Here is a 21,164-nt window from a genome sequence, read left to right on the forward strand (position 1 = left end):
AACTCTAAACCACATTAATTGAATTGATTTGACAAAAGAAAAAAAGTTGTGATAAATCATGAAAATAATATTTTACAGTGTACCTTGTGTTGTTGGTTACATTTGGCTTTTCTCCTCATTCAGATGTTTCTGCACCTTAGATTAGTGTAAAGGATCCGATATAAACAAGATATCATTCCAACATTCTAAAATGTATCATTTATTTATGAAGAAAGAATTTAACCTCATAGGATTGTGTGTGTGTGAGTTCATGAATGATTAAAGGGTTTGAGGGTCTTGAAGAGGCTGGCTGAGGTTTATTATCAGTTATTTTCATGTATCCTCCTTACTCTGTATGATGACAGGGTGATATATAAATACATATCTAAGATCTTTGGTATTTGAAGCACTTATAGCGTTGCCTGGTAACAAGGACGTTATGATGACGTTCATATTGGATATGGAAAGAGTGCCTTGAAAAAAACATATATATGTTTAATAAGGTTGAAGTTACACCTTTAATTCAAATGTAAAATTGTGGTTAATTATAACAATAAAGCAGCTGTTAAAAAGAAACAATACAATTTTAAGAATTTTCCCATAATTTATTCAGTCAATCAACCATACAACCTAACATATGTTCATTCTTTATTGCCTCCTTTTCATATGTGGAAAAATAAAGACTGTCTACCCTGAAGAATAATGCCAATAACAGGAAATTACTGAGATAAATATCAGCATCGTATAGGCAACTATTTCCCAAAAGTAATTTTTCGTTTTGAGGGAAAAAAATCTAAGCGTGACTCAGAGAAGCCACAGCTCCATTAAAACAGTTACAGTAATAAAAAATAATTACACAGAGATTAATGTACGCAAAAGCGTATTTATTCAGGCAAAACAAATTAGACATCTCAATAAAACGCAGCAATATGTGGCCTGTTGATATTGAAGCCGATATAGAACTGCTCAGGAAAACACTAGGCTAGTCACGCCAACAGTTTGTACACAAATATTAATTTACAACTAATTAATTTGATAAAACAAGTTCAATATAACAAATTGATACAGAAACAATCAAAACGTTAACACATTACATAAATAGAAATACTTTGCTACATGCAAATGCAAATTGTGTTTTCTCATCTATGGTCTTTGATTTAGAGAAATAACGGAGGATCTGACAAAGAAAAATACACGTGACACAAAGACAGGCAATAAGGAAGATCATGCATTTGTTCAGAACAGAAGGCGTCAGGAAGAAATGCATTATGTTACCTTAAACAATAATACCTAAAAAAGTCAGACAAGCTACATACTCGTGTTAAAACAGCAGATGGTTTGTGAACCCTTCTGCCATTTAATAATGTGATTCTTTATCGTCGTCTTTTCATAATTGAAAACCGATTCATGATGTAAAACTTACCACAGATTCTCATGCGAGATGGAACCACCGATCAACTGTACAACTAGTCTTGCAATACAGATTCGGAAACTAGTTTTAGAGAAGGGTGTGCACTCTTGTTCGGCTGTGGTATCAGCGAATCACAATGGAGTTCAACAATAAAACACAATACTGTGAAGAATTGTGTGTTCAAATACATTTGGCTTGAGGATGAGTAAACATTCATTCACCATACCAAAAATATACCATCAAAAATACCCTCAATTCTCTCCACATGAAGTGTTTATGTTCCCGTTACATTCTAAGCAGCAAATCTCAAAACAAAATTAATAATAATTAAGCTATATTAATATACTTTCTCAATGAACAGGCTGAAGTTCTGTATAAAATATATATTCTTTATTCTAAAGATATTTTTAATTCATCCAAGACATTTTAAAGTAAGGGTTGTCCTTTCACGCTATCAAGTTCTCCGTGTTTATTGGCACATGGGCATTCTGGGTTAGAGACAGCAGATGCTGTTGCTTTCACCAGGCCAACGGCGAGGCTATTCGGGGGCTTCTGGGGTTTTCAGTTCCTTGTGTCTCGCTCAGTGCTCTCTATTGAAGAGAAACACAGCAAACTCTCACCTCAGGTGATTTTTACCCCCACTTTTATTGTTAATTGTACAAAACAAAACTGGGAACAACCAAAAACATAAGGCACATGATGATCAAAGCAAAAATAGGCTACAGTCGTGTGAAAAAGAAAGTACACCCTTTTGAATTCTTTGGTTTTATGTATCAGGAGAGTCAGGACATACTAAAAATCATCTGGTCTTTAGCAGATCTTAAAATTAGGTAAATACGACCTCAGATGATTAACAACATGACATATTTACACCGTGTCATTATTTATTTAACAAAAATAAAGCCAAAATGAGAAGCCATGTGTGAAAAACTAAGTGCACCCTATGATATGATGTAGAACCACCTTTAGCAGCAATAACTTGAACTAATCATTTTTCTATATGACGTCATCAGTCTCTTACATTGTTGTGGAGGAATTTAGTCCCACTCTTCTTTACGACGTTGCTTCAGTTCATTGAGGTTTGTGGGCATCTGTTTATGCACAGCTCTCTTAAGGTCCCGCCACATCATTTACAATCAGGTTGAGGTCTTGACTTTGACTGGGCCAATGAAACACCTTGAAACCTTTAAGCTGGCTATGATTAAACCGCTTGTTAAAAAACGTAACTTGATCATAAAAAATTAGTCAATTACAGGCCGATCTCGAATCTGCCTTTTCTGTCAAAGATATTAGAAAAAGCAGTATCCTCACAACTGTGTTCCTTTCTAGAAAGAAATGATATCTGCGAGGATTTCCAGTCCGGATTTAGACCGTACCATAATACAGAGACAGCTCTCGTTAGAGTCACAAATGATTTGCTCTTATCATCCGATCGTGGTTGTATCTCTCTTTTAGTGTTACTTGATCTTAGTGCTGCATTTGATACCATTGACCACAACATCCTTTTAAATAGACTAGAAAACTATGTTGGCATTAGTGGAATTGCACTAGCATGGTTTAAATCATACTTATCTGACCGTTATCAGTTTGTAGCAGTGAATGAAGAGATGTCTTATCGATCACAAGTTCAGTATGGCGTACCACAAGGCTCAGTACTAGGACCGCTGCTGTTCACTCTGTACATGCTACCATTAGGAGATATCATTAGGAAACATGGAATTAGCTTTCACTGTTATGCCGACGATACTCAGCTGTATATTTCTTAAAAACCTAACAAAACCTACCAATTCACAAAATTAACGGAATGCATAGCTGATATAAAAATTGTATGACTAGTAATTTCCTACAACTAAATTCTAAAAAAACAGAGATTCTAATTATTGGACAAAAAACTTCCACACGTAATAACCTAGAATACTGTCTAACACTTTATGGCTGCTCTGTTAAGTCTTCGTCGTCGGTTAGGACCCTGGGTGTGCTCTTTGATACCAATCTTTCATTATGAAAGTCACGTGTCTAGTATCAGTAAAACCGCATTTTTCCATCTTAAAAATATATCTAAATTACGCCATATGCTCTCATTGACAAATGCGGAACAATTAGTTAATGCGTTCATGACCTCAAGGCTAGATTATTGTAATGCTCTACTGGGTGGTTGCCCTGTACGCTTAATAAACAAACTACAGCTAGTTCAAAACCCAGCAGCTCGAGTTCTTACCAGAACCAGGAAGTATGACCATATTAGCCCGGTTCTGTCAACACTGCATTGGCTGCCTATTAAACATCGTATACATTTTAAACTTCCCTTTAATCCTGATGTACTCGTTACATCATAAGATCGAATGACATCTACGCTAATTTTAGTGTCTTTGTTTATCTCAAGGTTTTCCCGCAGCCTGCCGGATCCAGGCCGGATCCAGATCTGACGAAGGACCTTCGCCTGGACCCAATGATAATGCAGTGCTGAAGTGCCAACTAGCCTCTCCCTATGGAGGATCCCTTTACCACTCATTGCATTGTGGGAAAATTCGGTTTGCATACCTACCCCGAAGTGATAAAATAAAATTCTTTATCAATTTATAGGCAAGACAAGTATTTTGTTTAGGCATGGTTTGTAGGGAATTTACAAACCTGCGCACATATATTAAAACGCACATAACTATAGAATTCATTCTTAATGCGCACGTGAGCGCCATCAGCGTTTCTCACAGGTTCGCGTTAAAAGTCTGTTTAGAGAGAACGGTGTCGTGTTAGCGCCCCCTAATTTAATAACAAATGATCATTTCGACGGAAGTGAATCAATCAAAACTAACTTTAGCTGGAAAATAACATTATTCAAGAATACATTTATTTTATCAATAAATTTCAAGATAAATTATACAATTATCTCTGTAAAGCTGCTTTGAATCAATCTACATTGTTAAAAGCGCTATATAAATGAAGATGACTTGACTACTCTTTTTCAGCCATTCTGTTGAAGATTTGCTATTGTGCTTGGGATCATTGTCCTGCTGCACGGCCCAATTTCAGCCAAGCTTTAGCTGTCGGATAGATGGCCTCACATTTGACTCTAGAATGCATTGGTATACAGAGGAGCTCATGGTCAACTCAAAGACTGCACGCTGTCCCAGTCCTGTGGCTGCCAAACAAGCCCAAAATCATCACCCCTCCATCATTGTGATGGACAGTTGGTATAAGGTGTTTGTGCTGATATATCTCCACTATGGTCTCGTCAGTCCAAAGGACATTGGGTCTCATTCACTAAGTATGCATACACACATATTTGTGAGTGAAATCTGTGTACGAACATTTTCACGAACAAATCATGATTCATCGATAACTTTCCTTCTAAAATGTATTACTAATCACGAAAAAAATGTAGGAACAACTGAAACCATTCGTACCCAAAAAGGACATACTCTTCGTGGGCTTATAAACATGTTAAGATAAAATTAAATGGGCTATATTTCATCACATATAAGCCTATCAGCTCTGCATAAAGACGCAGATATGCGTATGTACAGCTGGCTAATCAGAGGTCTGTAATTTTTGTATAAAAGGTGTCTCCTTGGCATTGTGTTAACACACTCCTGAATGCTCTCTACCAGCAAAACTTCTGCTTTTATAGAGTTGGTCACGCTTGCTAATGATCAGTTAATCAAAGGCATTTGGTTAGCAGCGCCTGACTGCTACTTACAGTACCTTCTAAATTCCTATGGAAGCAGTAAGGGTGTACTTAGTTTGTCACACATAGCATCTCCATTTTGGCATAGTTTTTGTTAAATAAACCATGACACGGTGTAAATATCACGTGTTGTTGTTCATCTGAGGTTTATATTTACCTAATTTTAAAACCTGCCAAAGACTAGATAATTTTATATTATGTCCTGATACTTAAAACCATAGATTTCAAAAGGGTGTACTTTTCACATGACCGTATACAAGGTTCCATTTGTTAAAATTAGTTTACTACCAGTACATTAGTTAACATGAACTAACAATGAAATGAAAAATACTTCTAAAGTATTTATTAATTTACTAATTACATTTACTAATACATTATTCAAATCAAAGTTGTATCTGGTAATGTTATTTAATGGCCCCAAGCTAACATGAATCAACAAACAATTACCTATCATTAACAAAGATGAATAAATACTGTAACAAATGTATTGCACATTGTTAGATAATGTGGTAAACCTTTACGTAAAGCCTTTATGTACTGCATACTGCATTGTAAAGGTATTCATAATGTACGTTATAATGCGTTGCATGTTTTCATAAATAATTGTAACCAAAGTTAAAATGCATTATAATATTTGCAGATTCCTTGTTACATCAAAAATGTCTTTCTAAAGGCATAACATATTATATTATAATGTATCATAACTGTGCTTGCAATTATTTATGAGACCATACAATGCATTATAAGGTGCATTACAAGGTATAATGATTGCATTAAAAATGTTTTTATAATGCATTATATATAAAGGCTTTAAGTAAAGTGTTACGGATAATGTTAGTTAATGCATTAACCCAGGTGTTCCCAACCACAATTCTGATGTCTCTCTTATTTGACACCCATCTGAAGTCTCGGAGCCTTTACTAACAAGCTGATGAGTTGAATCTGGTGTGTTTGATTAGGGAGACATCTAAGTGTACATTTACTCGACAATGATGTAATAAAAACAGAAACGTTTTTCCTTTGCATTTACAATGTTGTTAAATGATCACCGTTCACACGGATCCGCCAAAACGATTAAATACGCTGTATTATAAATGCCAGGCCAGTAGTTGGCTTTGAAAAGAAAAACGATGCACATATAGACTGAACACATAATAAGCATGCACATGCAATTTCATTCATTCATTTTATATGTTGATGATTAATGGTAACTTAAACTTTGAAAACTGTTTTCAAATGTTTGTGTTTTCAAGCCCCCAAAACCCAGTGTCAGGTAAATGAACGGCCAAAACGCATACATTTTTTTTTTACTTGAAAACGGTGTCATGTGAACGGCCTCTCAAGTGTTGGGAACCACTGCATTAACCAATGTTAACTAATAGGACCTTATTGTAAAGTGTTACTGAAATATTAAAAAAAACTCACCTCAAATTTGGAGATAAACTCAGCAAAGATGCCAAAGAAGGTTTCTGTGGTTGTGGCCTTACTGTCTTCTCCAAAGTAGGACGCCACTTTATGAAACTCATCCATTGCTCTTTGCTGCAAGGAGTCTAGGGATTGCACAGCTGGATGACAGTTTTCCAGGAAGCTCTAATATCAGGGTCAAGGGCTGATACATTGCAACTTATAGATATATTTTCACAGGATAACATTATGTGCTGACTCAATCTGTACGAGTAACTACTTTAGTTTTTATTCAGTTCTTGTCACAATCAAATTTATTCATAAAAACGCTGTTGATTGGTGGATACACTCATAACCGCTGCAAAGCGATCCTCTGAAGTAGCTGGGATTTTTACACAGGAAGTTCTTATGTCCTGGATGGTGGAGTGAAGGTCACTGAGATCAGCAGTAACGGTCCTCTGATTTACTGCATTTCAGTAAACATGTGAACATCAATCATTCATCAATACATTTAGGCCTAATTGACACAATAACAAATATTATTTTTGCATTTCCATTTGATCCAACAGCAAAAGAGAAAAATACATTACCATTCAAAATGTGGGGCCAGTAAGTTTTGTGTGTGCGTGTGTGCGTGCGTGTGCGTGTGTGTGTGTGTGTGTGTGCGTGTGTGTGTGTGTGTGTGTGTGTAAAGAAATTAATACTTTTTCGTCTCTATCCTGAAAAGATGTACCATGGTTTCCACAGAAATATTAAGCAACACAACTGTTTTCAACATTTAAAGCAACTTGATGTATTTTGGGCATGTAGACATGGACAAGACAATCTGCTAAAGTTCAAATTGAGGATTATAATTGGGAAGAAATGTAATTTAAGTGGCTACTTTCAGCCGGATAACGCACCATGCCACAGAGCCCAAATCATCTCAAACTGGTTTCTTGAAAGTCAAGACTTTGAAAAAGGGCATAATAGGTCCCCTTTAAACATTTTAACAACCCCAAAGGTTTGAACAGCAGTGTATATACAAAAATCTAATAGGAAATTGTACTGACAGCTTACCTTTGGCAGCTAGTGGCACTGTTATGAGGTCCCTGGAGAAGCCGAGGAGTTCTGGGAAGTGTTGGCATAGTGATTTGGCAAGAATATGGAGGAAGGTCGACTTTCCATCAACTGTTTTAGTTGTGTTTAACTGGGGGGTATTTAAATTCATAATTAGACAAATGTAAAATATATATATATATATATATATATATATATATATATATATATATATATATATATATATATATATATATATATATATATATATATATATATATATTATGAACAATGTTTAATTAAACAAACATACCTCAGTAAGAAAATTAATTTTGAATCCTGTTGTTTTATTCGTCTTGGGCTGACCATTATTGAGATAATTTCCCATTGCTAAAACAAACTAAAAACAGTGCATATTGTAAGATTAATGTTTATAATTAAGATAGCAGATGTTTAAAAATGAATGGCTCAGAAACACCAACTCCTTTGCATAAGATCCAGGATTTTATTAACACTTATAATTCATTATTAGTGGCATATCTGCTGAAATAAGTGTTTTACCTCCAGGATCTTGGCCAATTTCTTGCTGTTTTTGAGCTCTAATGAGGCTTTGTATATGCATTCGTATGCGGCTCTCATTTCTTCTGTTTTCTCCTGCACAGTGGTCTTAAAAAGAAGACTCCTAAGTCTGGTTTTATACTCAGGAACTAGTAGCATCTGTAGAACAAGCCCATCAGAATCAATTATTATTTACATTAATAACAGAAGTCAGGAAAAACAGGTAAAAGGTAAAAGCACCTGTAGGACGAACTGGTCGGGCTCACTGAGCTTGGCGGGGTCCTTATCGTAATGCTGAAACTGTTTGACCTCCTCGTCGTCGGGAGCGTAGAGCAGCAGTTGTTTAATGTGTGCGGGTTCCAGGCGCTCGGTGCTCATGGTCACGAGGATTTCCCGCAGTTCTTTCGGGGACAGCTTCAGATGCGCTATGAGGATAGCTGAACAGCGCAGCCAGATTTAAAGGGTTAGTTCACTCAGAAATGAAAATTATCCCATAATTTACTCACCCTCAGGCCATCCTAGGTGTATATGACTTTCTTCTTTCAGCCAAACAAAATCGGAGTTATATTTAAAAAAAATATCCTGGCTCCTCCAAGTTTTATAATGTGGGTGAGTAGAGCTTGAGTTTTTGAAGATCTAAAAAGCGCATCCTTCCATCCATAATAAAAGTAATCCATACGGCTCCAGGAGGTTAATGAAGGCCTTCTAAAGTGAAGTGATGCGTTTTTGTAAGAAAAATATCCATATTTATAACTTTATAAACTATAATCACTTCTGGTAACGGCTATATGTGAGTCTAGTTCTGGCGGAAGAGTGACCTCTGACCCAGTGAAGCCAGTGATATAAACCAAGTTATAAATATGGACATTTTTCTTACAAAAATGCATTGCTGTGCTTCAGAAGGCCTTTATTAACACCCTGGAGCCGTATGAATTACTGATGGATGCACTTTTTTGGGCTTCAAAATCTAAGGTACCATTCACGCCCATTATAAAGCTTGGAGAAGCCAAGATATTTTTTTATATAACTCCGACTGAAAGAAGAAAGTCATATACAGTACAACTAGGATGGCTTGAGGGTGAGTAAATTATGGGATAATTCTCATTTTTTGGGTGAACTAACCCTTTAATAAGACATGGATTCTATACCTTTGTTGCTACAGCAGCAAATACCTACAGCACCTCTTTAACCCACTCCTACACATCTACGTCACACGAGACAACAAACCTGACTCAACCCAGAGCTCAATCTAGATGATTGCACTCCAACACATTCCTACTTATACTCACAAGCGTTGTAGGCCTTTTTATGGGAGAGTATCTCAACCACGTCTTTCTTTTTAAAGTTCTCGGGCAGGAAAGTGGGCTCTGGAAGAGAGACTGACACATTTAATAACAATGTAAGGATGTGCTCTCCTTGCACCAGTAGTGGAAACAATATATGGAGGGTTATGAGAATGAAAAGAGGCTGTGTGATGCCGATAACTGGATGGGAATGATGGGATCTGAGAGACATAGCTCTCCATGAGAGATGAGCTGAAAAGTACAAAAATAGACAAGGTAATTGAGTTCATTTTCAGCAGCAAAATTAAAAGCTACAAAAAGGATGCTACATGTGGATGAAAACAGCAATATAAAGACTGATGAGATGTTACATATGAATAATTTATAAAAAAAAGTCTTTGCCCCCTGAATTTCTGCATTTTTATCATTTTATGTGGTTGAATTTTATTATGGGAGTACATATAAAAAAAAAATTCTATGATATTATTAAATCATCATACATGATGATACTGTATATCTACCATTCAAAACCATTTAAAAGTTTGGGTTCAATGAGACTTTTTTTTTTTTTTTTTACTTTAAAAGACTTTTATTCAGCAAGGATGCTATAAATTGATCAAAAGTGGCAGTAAAGACATTTATAATGTTACAAAAGATTTCTATTTCTAAAAAAAATATGTTCTTTTGAACTTTCTAATCATCAAAGAATCCAAAATGTATCACTATTTCCACAATGTTTTCAACATTGATAATACTATGTTGATAATATAATGAAATACATAGATAATATAATTTATAATAATAAATGTTTCTTGAAGTGATTGTGATTCCTGAGTTGACTTTGACATCACAGGAATAAATTATATTTTAAAATATATTAAAATAGATAACAGTTTTTTTATTGAGCATAAAAGACGTCTTTCAAAAACATTTAAAAATCTTAACAACCCCAAACTTTTGTAATAAACTGTATTATTGAATAAATTACATAATAAATGAATACATTCATAAATGACCGATACATTAAATAAATAAATAAAATTATTATTTCTTGAAATTATTTTCATAATTTAATTAAAGTCTTTACCTAAATTCTTTCACATTGTTCTGTAACACTCAAATAACTGCATTTAAATGATGAAATATTTTTGTTGTTGTTGTTTTTTTTGTTCATGAAGACAACTTTTAAACATTCAAAGATTTTGGTTGAGGATCTGATGACATTCAGTGTAAAAACACAGAGAAACAGTCAGGAGCAAACACTTTTTCACAGCACTGCATGACAGGGGATGATGATATGTACATGCAATATCACATTGAGCCGGATATAAAAAAATAAAAGAAACCTTACTGGAATTCCTCTGTGTGCCGAAGTACAGATCCAGATCCAGGTACTTGACCATGTCACTGAGTTTATGATAGTCAGGATCATCTCCAAGCTAACAAACAGATATATCCACTCAGTAATGCATCATCACATGACTTCCACTTGCACTTAAACATTCAATTCTGATGTGCACTGTGGTTGTTATGCATCACAACCAACCTGTCCCCAGATAGTTCCTTCAGAGTTCTCCACCTGCTCCCAGCGCAGTCTTTTCACGCTCATGTGGTTGTTGTCAGAGGCTTTCGGACTGGATTTGGGCAAAGGTGGTGGATCACAAGGTGGGGGTAGAGGAGGTGGCGGTGGTGGGGGTACCTTGCTTGAGAGTGTGCTTTCAAAGCTTTGCTGGGAAGGTTGGGAATGGAGGCTCTTTTGTTTGGTCAGGCTCGGGGAGGTTCTGGGTGCAGAGGTCTGCTGGCTCTGGTAGATGGACTGGGTGTGATGTCGTAGGTGAGTGTGCTGTGCGCTTGCATGTGGGGGTTGAGGGGAGGTGTGCGGGGATGATTGTAGGATGGGATGAGCCTTTGGTTGGTGCAGCTGGAGAACAGACTGAGCGCTGGGCTGGGGAGAGGAGCGTCGGACAAGGGTGCGCTGAGCCCTGAGCTCATCACTGGTGGGCAGCACTTTGTGTAACAAAGGGCGGTTAGTGAGGAAGGGGCGAGGTGGTGGTGGGGGCGGGACTATTATCGGGTGGTGCTGGAAGGCTGGAGGAGGTTGGGGTAAGTGCTCCGGGGTGAGGGGGAGGGGCGAGGGCGGGTCGGTGAACTGGAGAGGTGGTGGCGGGGGCGGAGGACTCCGGGGGGGAGGGGGGATGTGGTCAGAGCCTGAGGAATAGGTGACTGAGGTGGAATCATCACTGCAGCTGTTGTCTTCACTGCTGGCACTGCTTAACTCATGAGGCATGTTCACTTCCTGTTCATCCTGGAAACTCATCTGACAGTGTCACAAAGACAATTAGGGCTTAAAAAAACATCATGGTACATAAATGTATATAATGCTCTTGCAAAAACAACAAATAAATCAAAAATCAGAAATGTGACCCTACATAGGACAAGAGATTTAAAAACAAATAATAATAATAAAAAAATAAAATAATAGTTCACTGCAGTGCACGGGGAGTGATTGGGAGCCTTCACCGATTAGCATTAAGATTTGTATCAGTAGAAACCCGGTAGTATTTACGAATGACCGTGCTTCCCTCCCTCATGTCCCCCTGAGACGAGAGATTTCTGTATTGTATGTCTGGAAAAAGACCTCCGATGACGCAAAAATTGTCATTTAGCGTCATCGGAGGCTTTTTTGGCCAGAGGCTAGAGACTACAGCCAGTAGTAGGAGCTGGTTCCACATGTTTTCAACCCGCCCATAGGGGTTTTTCGCAAAACGGATATAAATCCGATCAGTATTAAAATTAATTTATCAACTAAATCGTCACGGAGACTAAAAATAAAACGGCGTCTTTTCAGTTTCGCGTCAACTAGTAGCCTAGTTGTATCATTTCTTCCGATACTGCCCTCTGTAACCGGTAGGTGTGGCTTGGGAGTGTCAGGGCAGCGAAGCAAGTGCACTCTGGGAGTTGTTGTCTTTCATCCACATGAGCCAAAAATACATTTTCTGGCTTTTCTCAGTCTAGAAGGCACCAACTTCTAAAATAATTTCATATTTCTACTACATAAATGACCCAATTCAAATACACATTCATCTTTCCAGCGATGAAATATCCCTTTAAGGGCACTTCAGTCATTTCCTGCCAGTATTGAAAATCGAACCCGCAAATTTCAGGTTACCAATCTGAAAATTAAAAAAATAAATCTTTCTGTGTCTGACACTAACCTCCTCATAGTCATTCTCTCCTCCCTTAAAGTCATCCACGATATTGACCCGGTGGCCCAACTGCTCGCTCAGAGCATCCAGGAACTTGTCTGTGTCTCGACTGCGAGGTGGGCGTGAGAAGGTGAAGAGCTTCCTACGCTGGGGCAGAGGACTAGGTTCATCGGAAGGCAGGGGGGAGACAGGGGGACTATCCAAACTAACATAAGGATTAGACTCCACACTGTCTGGAGAAGGGACAGTCTGCTGGTAAGGATCATACTGAGAGCCAGGTATGGGTTCAGTCCATGAAAGAGAGAGGCCTGACTTACGGCTCCCTGCAAAATGAACGAAATCATGAGGAACATTTTATAAATAATACACAGGAATACTATGAGAGATATTACTAAATGTTCTAAAAAGTTTCCAATTGACAAAAAAAAAACACAAACTAAAACATACATACATTAAATTAGGGATTTTCAAACTTGTTGATTCCACGGCGCTACTTGTAAGGAACTTGTACTTGTAACCTTTTTTATATTGTCATTATACTTCAGCAAAACAACTACTGTATTAGAATATTACCTGGATTTTTTAAAACTTATTATTTATTTATTTTTTAAACCCACTTTTAATACTAGAACTAGAGTATAATTCTGAAGAGAAAGATTCAAAATTGAAAAAAAAAATGTGTATAATAATTATCACGATAAATATTTACCCTAATCCATTTTTTTCTGCCAACTTATAATATTCCCCCAAAAAATTATCACCTTTAAAATATAGTGTTGTCAATAAAATAATATAATTACGGTTAATAACAACCAACTAGTCTTTATAAAGCAGAGATAAAACAATAATATTAAAGAAATTATGCAAAAAAGATATTTAATTAAAAAGCTGTGTGTTAACTTAGTTTGAAATAAGTATATTTTATAATTCTTTTAAATTCTTTCAAAGAAAAAAAAACACCTTGCAGTCCCTTATGGCTCCCTGGAACCGAGTTTGAAAACCCCTGTGTTAAAATCTTAAATTATCTACATAAGCAAGCACATTTAGTGTCAAATGGTCACACAGGTCCTAACGCAGCCAATATTGTGATTCTATATCGTCTCTTTATCTGAGGCACCATGTGACAATTGTGGATGTCAGAGTAAGCTCAGAATACCTGCGTTATTATGCGAGAAAGACAAAGTGTATGTATTGTTCTCAGCGTGGCCCAAGCCGACAGCCCTGGGTGAGGAGTGACTCTGGAGAGATTGGTTGCTCTTCCCGGGATAGACGTTCCCAAGCTCCGTGTACACTCCTGACATCTACGGGTTGGGGCGTGGTTAGATGAGACTAGGCATGATTTCATAATAGCAGTGATGACCGTGCAATGAATTGCGGATGAGCAGTAAATGGTACCCACGTGGTCGAGATCTGGGGACTCTGGGAAGGAAGTCCCATCCCCACACTGTCTTTCTTCTGGAGTCACAGGGTCAGTGAATGTTCCTGAGACACAGAGAGAGCCAGTCCAGAAACAGAGCATGTGCACTGAAAGCCGCCTGCCCTTTAAGAGCTAAAAAGAGACTGAGGGCAGTGAGCTTTAGCAGTAGCTCTGGAAGGGGGGCGGATGAGAGGCGCACAGCGCTTGGCAAGCAGTTTATAACTATTTCCTAATAGATGCTGGTGAATCATAAACATGACTGAGAGGAGTTCAGACTGCTTGTTTATCCCACAAGAGTGACAGAATGGCATGGCTATAGCTGAACAAATGTTAAAATGAAGCGATGCGTAGTAGCAGATACAGTATTCTATATAAACTATATTAGTTATATCATATTATCAGCAGGATCCAAAATGAACAATCATCAAATGGGAGTAAAAAGTGATTTTGGCGAGTAAATGAAATGTCGGTTTTGACTTTTTTTGAGACGCATGTAGTTTCATAGAGGCATTGAGACTAGCTTATCTCATGTATGCAAGGGGAAAATCTAAATAATTCAAAGGAAATCAAAATAATAATAAATTACACTACCATTCAAAAGGATGAGGTTAGAAGTTTTTGAGAGAAATTAACGCTTTTATTCAGCAAAGATGCATTAAATGGACCAAAAGTGAAAGTAAAAACATTTTCCAAATAAATGCTGCTCTTTTGAACTTTCTATTTATCAAATAATCCCTAATATACGTGTAATGGTTTCCACAAAAATATTAAGCAGCACAACTGTGTTCAACATTGATGATAATAAGAAATGTTTTTTGAGCACCAAATCAGTATATTAGAATGATTTCTGAAGGATCATGTGACACTGAAGAGTCACTGCTCAAAGCTTTGCCATCACAGGAAAAAATCATACTTAAACTTTGTAATAACATGTCAATATATTTTTATTACTGTATGTTTTGATCAAATAAATGCATCCTTGCATTAACACATGCAGTGAGCATGTATAGAGTATAGTATAGAGTCTTCTATATATTATTATATTATATTATTTTTGTAAATGTTTAGTGTGGGAAAGGTTCATTTTGCACCCTGCTCATCAATTAAAACCCAGCACACTGACAAGTGGAAAATGACATACCCATTCCAAGGTGAGTGCCGATAATGCAGTCATCCGAGCTTCTCTCTCTCACATTGTTTTTGTGAGAGGTACCTGACACTCGCATGGAGCTGCTCCGTTTGTGTGTTTCTGGACCTGTCTCTGGTTCTGCAGTAATACACATGAACAATTACAATGCATTCAGGACAGAAAGCCACTAGAGGGATGACATTCACACCGTGGACTCACGGCTAACCTGCAATCTTGAAGCCCAGGAAGCGGGCGATCTTGCTCTTGCAGTGTTCCTGTTCCTCGTAGGTCAGCAGCTGGTATATAAACTGCCAAATCAGCTGCTTGGCAGGAGTGTCCAGCACAGGAAACACATCTACAATGAGCGTGTCCACATTCCTGTTTACATGCAACAGAGGGAGCCATTTTAGAAATAATTGGGCTGCTCTCTCAGCAAGCAGTCGCACCGGCGAGCGTTATTTATTAAATATGGAAGAAACCACAGATTGTTTCTGATTATGAGTAGGCCTATCTATTTGTGCTTGAGGCTGAAGCTATTTTTGAATGCTTCTCACATTTGCCTTTCTGCTGCCAAGCTGCAGAAAATCCCTCGCTGTGGGAAAAGCGTGCTATGACATTTGTAATCACACGGAAAGGTGGTTACAGTCTACGAATGTCAATTAGCTCTGTTGCCTAGAATTGGTTAACACATTTCTCATTGTATATTTTTGGACAAACAATTGCATTGGTCACTAGTACAGTCATACCTATAAAATACAATGACTCCTCTAACTAAAAGAAATTTAAGTTTGGAATAATTGTCACGTTTTGTCTGTGTTTTGGTTTGTTTCTCTTTGTTTCCTGTGTTCCTATGTTCCCGCTTGTCACTGGTTGTCATGGTAATTCATTGTTTTTTTTTTTATTAGAGCACACCTGCCCCTCAGTAGTTTAGTTGTTCTAATGTATATAATGCCCTCTGTTTCAGTTCCTCATTGTTTCAGTTCCTCATTGTTTGCTGTTGTTTGTGTGATACACGCTGTTACGTTGCTCTTCTTCTGTTTGGATTATCCTTAAATTTGGATTATGCTAATTTGTTTTTGTTAAATAAAATTCATTTTCATGCTCTACACCTCATCTTAATCATCATCATCATCCGTCTGTGACATTATGATTCTTTGATGTTTTTGAAAGAAGTCTCTTATGCTCACCAAGGCTGCAAAAATATAAAAAATACTGTAAAAACAGTAATTTGTGAAATATTATTACAATTTAAAATGTTTTCTATTTTAGTATATTTTAAAATGTAATTTATTCCTGCGATGGCAAAACTGAATTTTCAGCAGCCATTACAGTTTATAGTGTCACATGATCCTTCAGAAATCATACTAATATACTGATTTGCTGCTCCATTATTAATATTGGTTCAAATTATTATCAATGTTGAAAATAGTTTTAGCAGCTTAACATTTTTATGGAAATCATGATACATTTTTTTTGTACACCATTTACTTGAAATGGAAATCTTTTGGAAGAATATAAAGTTATCTTTACAGTCATGTATCCCTGCTGAATAAAACTATTAATTTTTACAAAAAAAAAAAAGTTTTCAACATTGATAATAAGAAATGTTTCATGAGCACAAAATCAGCATATTAGAATAATTTCTGAAGGATCACGTGACACTGAAGACTGGAGTAATGATGGTGAAAATTCAGCTTTGCCCTCATAGAAATAAATCACATTTTAAAATACAAATTACAACTTTTTGTACAAAATTTCAATAATATTTCACAATATTACTGTTGTTACTGTATTTTTTATCAAATAAATGCAGCTTTGGTGAGCATAAGAAACTTCTATCGACAACATAATTATTTTTTTTTTTATTCCAAGCTTTTGACGTGTATACACAATACTGTTGTTAAGGTCGAAGTTGGTACTAAAACAACTTAGACAAGACTGTTTTTAATCTCAGTGCTGCCAACCTCAACTAAGTCATGTGTCTTCTCCCACTCAAGTCATTATGAATTTTGACCTGACCTGTGCTGGAAGAATGTCTCCAGAGCTTTGCAAATGGTGTATCTTTCTTGTAGGGTGAGGAGGTGTTCAAGTTGCTGGCTGAAGGTACGGCCGTGCACACGGATGCTGGGAGGCAGGATCTCGGCCACCCACTGCAGGGAGCTGAGGGCCGGGGAACGTGAGCGCTGGATGGTGGGGGTCTCCTCCGGCTCCGAATCTGACAGCGGATAGTCTACAGGGCCCTCTTCCACCACGAGAGAGGGCATGGCACCACTGCCCTGCAGCATGGACACCACCTTCTCATGGGAGCAGTTCCTAAATGTGCATTGAATATAATTCATGTGTAATTTGAATAAATAATGAATAACTATTAGCATTGATGCATCTTGTTCTTCAATAGTCTTTGTTCAAGGTTTTGTTAAAATCAAACTTAAATTATATTTTTAATTATTTAATTAACTTTAATAATATAAAATCATATAACATAATGTTAGGAAGCATTTTATAATACTTTTAAGCATTATGAATCACCTGCAAAATAGCTAAATCATAGTTTTTATTGTAGCCTCTAGATTGTTCATACATTTATAGGCATTCATTGTCACTGTAATTTACAAATTATTATTGTTTAATTAACTCATATATAAAGATCTTTAGTATTCAAACCATAACTGATTTATTTTAACAAAGTGATCTCATTAGTATTTGTATGTATTTTACATAAGTGTGGTTATACGTTTACTTATGTTTGCATGCATAGACACAAAAACATACAATTTTGGCGTACCGAAAGCATCTAAACCGTTAACTATTTACTTAAAATCAACCAACTAATTCCATTAATTCAATATTAATAGATTAAATAAAGATTCATAGACATTTGTACATCTGTACAGATCAGAGAGGGATTATAATATGGGACAAAATGGGGTGCAAGTAGCATCTTTTTTTAATTAATACTTATGCATATATGTACATTTTGTACACTTGGTGTTGGTGGAAAAAAAATTATTGGCATAATTCAGTGTTTGTCATTCCCCCAGAGGCAGCATGAACTTGAGCATCTACAGTAGTCGGGTAAATTGCTGTGCTCTTGAGATTAAGTACACAGCCAAGAAGCAGCTAAATCATGGCCGCAGGAAAGGGATTTACATTTAGGCCTAAATCAACAAAGGTTTGTTAAGGAGCAGAATGCATAATACAAATGTATAATATGAAATTATGAATACAGCAAATTTAATAATAGCTTGTTTGTTTCTGACCTAACTAACAGCTTTACTCAAAACAACATTGTTAACCCTCAAAATACCTCCCTTCAAATCCTCATATAAGTTAACAATCACATGAAGTACTAAAAGGTGTATGTATTACTTGTCTTTCCCAACAAATGAACATGTGAAAAATAAATATTATTAAATAAAATAAAAATATTATCATCCAGCCGCACACAACGCATGCTGGGAGATGAAAACTCCCTGCCCCAATTAATGTTTAACTCCATTGCCAATTGAAATTTAGTTAAAACACTATTTAAATGGCTCATTTGAGTTACATCTACTTGCAAATAGTGACACTACCATTCAAGAGTCAGTCAGATTTTTTTTATGTTTTTGAAAGAAGTCTCTTATGCTCACCAAGGCTGATTTAATATATATATATTAATATCACTATTTTAATATATTTTAAAATGTAATTTATTCCTGATCAAAGCTGAATATTCAGCAGCCATTACTCTGTATATATATATAAAAAAATCTTGTTTGTTGTATTTCTTACTATTATCAGTGTTAAAAACAGTTGTGCTGCTTAACATTTTTGTGGAAACCAAGATGCATTTTTTTTTTCATAATTTCTTTAATTAATAGGAAGTTCAAATAAACATTTTTGTAAATATTTTGAAACAATATAAATGTCTTTACTGTCACTTTTGATTAATTTAATGCATCCTTCCTGAATAAAAGTATTAATTTATTTCAAAACCTTACTGACCCGAAACCCAAAAAATAAAAAAATGGTTGGGTTTTGTGAAATTGCTACACATTAGGTTAACTTGATTATGTTTCTGAGAAATCACTTAACTACTTTGAGGCCATTTAATTTCTTAAATTCTTAAGTATATTAAGCTTGATGGCAAAGCTAATAATGTAATAGGAAATAATATCTACCCCTCAAGTGATATGAAACAATGAACAGTAATTGTACATTTACCACAGTATCTACTGTAATAACACTTCACTGCCATGCAACTTTTAAAGCATCATCAAAACATGAGAAAAATAAACACACCTCATGTCTAGGCCATTGAGGAACAATATGCGGTCTCCCGGTTTAAGGCCACACGCCTCAGCTGGACTACCTGTAATGGGAAAAAGGGTTTGTGACTGAGAATAAAAACACATACAGTAAATAATAAACACACCCACAAGTAGTGAATCTTACGAATGTGTAATACTGCTGCCATTTGTGATTGTTTGTAATTAAAACACTACAAGATACTCCGTCAAAGGGTCTGAGAGGGTGTGTAATCTGTTTTCTCATCACGATGCTGGACTCCTACTTGTTTTCATAAGCAGGGTGGCTGAGTCAGTGTTAACTAGCCTCAGCACAGGCCTGCAGTGGGCGAATATCGTCATAAAGACCCTCACACACTTACCGCCCTCTCTCCACTCGCAACGTACAATTGTGCAGACTTCAGTACAAATGTACCCAAAGCTTGTTCATTAGTACAACAGCCCACTCCTTCCTTTTTCACAATGCACCAAAAAAAACACTACATCCCCCTTGAAAACAAGCCTCTGACCACAGCTGTGCTTTCCATGTGCCTTTTTATATCGTCTACAGCGATATGACCCTCAACATCCCACAAATTCTGGTGGCAAAAATATGATGGTAAAAATGTATTCTAGCGCTAGTTCTGTATCCCAGGATGTATAATTCTGCATCAGATCAGAAACCTTGAGAAAAAGAAAAGCCTGATTCCCCTGCGAGTCAGGTCTCTTTTCACTCTGATAAGTACTGAAAGGTAGCAAGTGCTTATCGTTATTCATCACAAGTTCATACGCACCTGCCATTACGGAGTCGATCCACACAGGAGCATGACCTCTCAGAGTAAAGCCAAAACTCTTCTTACCCCGGTACACACGGATTGTTCTGCAGGAAGTAAAAGAGGGATTACTGACAATATTGACTGACTGTAGGTGTGGTAATATACAATACTTAGATTCTTACACTTTCTGAAGAACATGTGCAAAACTGCCACATTGTTAGGGTGTAGTGTGCGGTTGCTATGTAGTTGCTAAGGTGCTGTGAGTGGGTTTTTTCACACATGCTAAGGTGTTCTGGGTGATTTTACTGTCCCAAGACAAAGCATTTGCCAAGGTGTTGTTTTGGGGTTGCTAAGGTGTTCTATGTTGTTGCTAGGGCTTTGATTTGTGTTCTGGGTGGTTTCTAACTGGCCCAGTGCTGCGTTTCCCAAAAGCATCGTAAGCCTAAGAAGTTCGTAAAAACGATCATACAACTGATCTTAATATTATGGTCTGTTTCCCAAAAGCATCGTAACTTAAGTAGCACTTGAAAATCTTCGTGGATCTACGAGTGCTCTGGAGTAATCGTAAATCCCCAAGTGCATCGTAAGAAAACTAAATTAAATGAATGAACAAAACAATTCTTAAAAGAAGTAATGTGGGAAATATGCTTCAAAGACTGGGCAAAATGGGATGAATAAAAAAAAATCTGTCAATGACTTGCTGACGTGCACGAAAACCAGCCATGTATAGGGCATTTCTTGGTTGGCCATCATGTGGTCCCATGCAGTCTTCCTCCCTGTTAAGTAAGGGCACTCTTTAATTTCATCTTTTTGAAAGGTATCTTTTCTTCTTTCTTTTTTTTTTTCAGCCATTTTGTCAGTGCCTCCGCCTGTAGGTTTATATAGACTTGTCTTGATTGCTAATCCACAATAGATGACGATTATTAGGTTAAACGTTCAGAATACGATTCCATATAATGTTATATTTCAGCACTTCACAAATGGACAGCGACTCTTAAGTAGCACATAGC

At 36.7% G+C, this 21,164-nt stretch overlaps 1 protein-coding gene across 6 annotated transcripts in view; it reads right to left on the reverse strand.

Moving 5' to 3' along the window:
- Positions 1-844: 844 nt before the first annotated feature.
- The window catches only part of grid2ipb (glutamate receptor, ionotropic, delta 2 (Grid2) interacting protein, b), a 37,861-nt gene continuing 17,541 nt past the window's right edge, over positions 845-21,164 (reverse strand). For 4 of the 6 annotated variants that reach the window (XM_079594853.1, XM_079594854.1, XM_079594852.1 and 1 more), the window contains 18 exons: positions 20,173-20,258; positions 19,395-19,464; positions 17,130-17,423; positions 15,337-15,488; positions 15,123-15,248; positions 13,964-14,046; positions 13,721-13,865; positions 12,574-12,887; positions 10,905-11,675; positions 10,710-10,797; positions 9,365-9,610; positions 8,316-8,512; positions 8,079-8,234; positions 7,831-7,917; positions 7,539-7,668; positions 6,827-6,945; positions 6,501-6,665; positions 845-1,980 (listed from right to left, as the gene is read on the reverse strand). In XM_079594853.1, coding sequence (XP_079450979.1) covers positions 1,909-1,980; positions 6,501-6,665; positions 6,827-6,945; positions 7,539-7,668; positions 7,831-7,917; positions 8,079-8,234; positions 8,316-8,512; positions 9,365-9,610; positions 10,710-10,797; positions 10,905-11,675; positions 12,574-12,887; positions 13,721-13,865; positions 13,964-14,046; positions 15,123-15,248; positions 15,337-15,488; positions 17,130-17,423; positions 19,395-19,464; positions 20,173-20,258 — 3,301 coding nt within the window. In that variant the 3' untranslated portion in view covers positions 845-1,908. The remainder of the gene's footprint in view (positions 1,981-6,500; positions 6,666-6,826; positions 6,946-7,538; positions 7,669-7,830; positions 7,918-8,078; positions 8,235-8,315; positions 8,513-9,364; positions 9,611-10,709; positions 10,798-10,904; positions 11,676-12,573; positions 12,888-13,720; positions 13,866-13,963; positions 14,047-15,122; positions 15,249-15,336; positions 15,489-17,129; positions 17,424-19,394; positions 19,465-20,172; positions 20,259-21,164) is intronic. The other 2 variants (XM_079594856.1, XM_079594855.1) reach the window with 1 other exon arrangement.

This window comes from Phoxinus phoxinus, assembly GCF_949152265.1.
Source record: "Phoxinus phoxinus genome assembly, chromosome: 21".
In the NCBI taxonomy this organism is placed as follows: domain Eukaryota; kingdom Metazoa; phylum Chordata; class Actinopteri; order Cypriniformes; family Leuciscidae; genus Phoxinus; species Phoxinus phoxinus.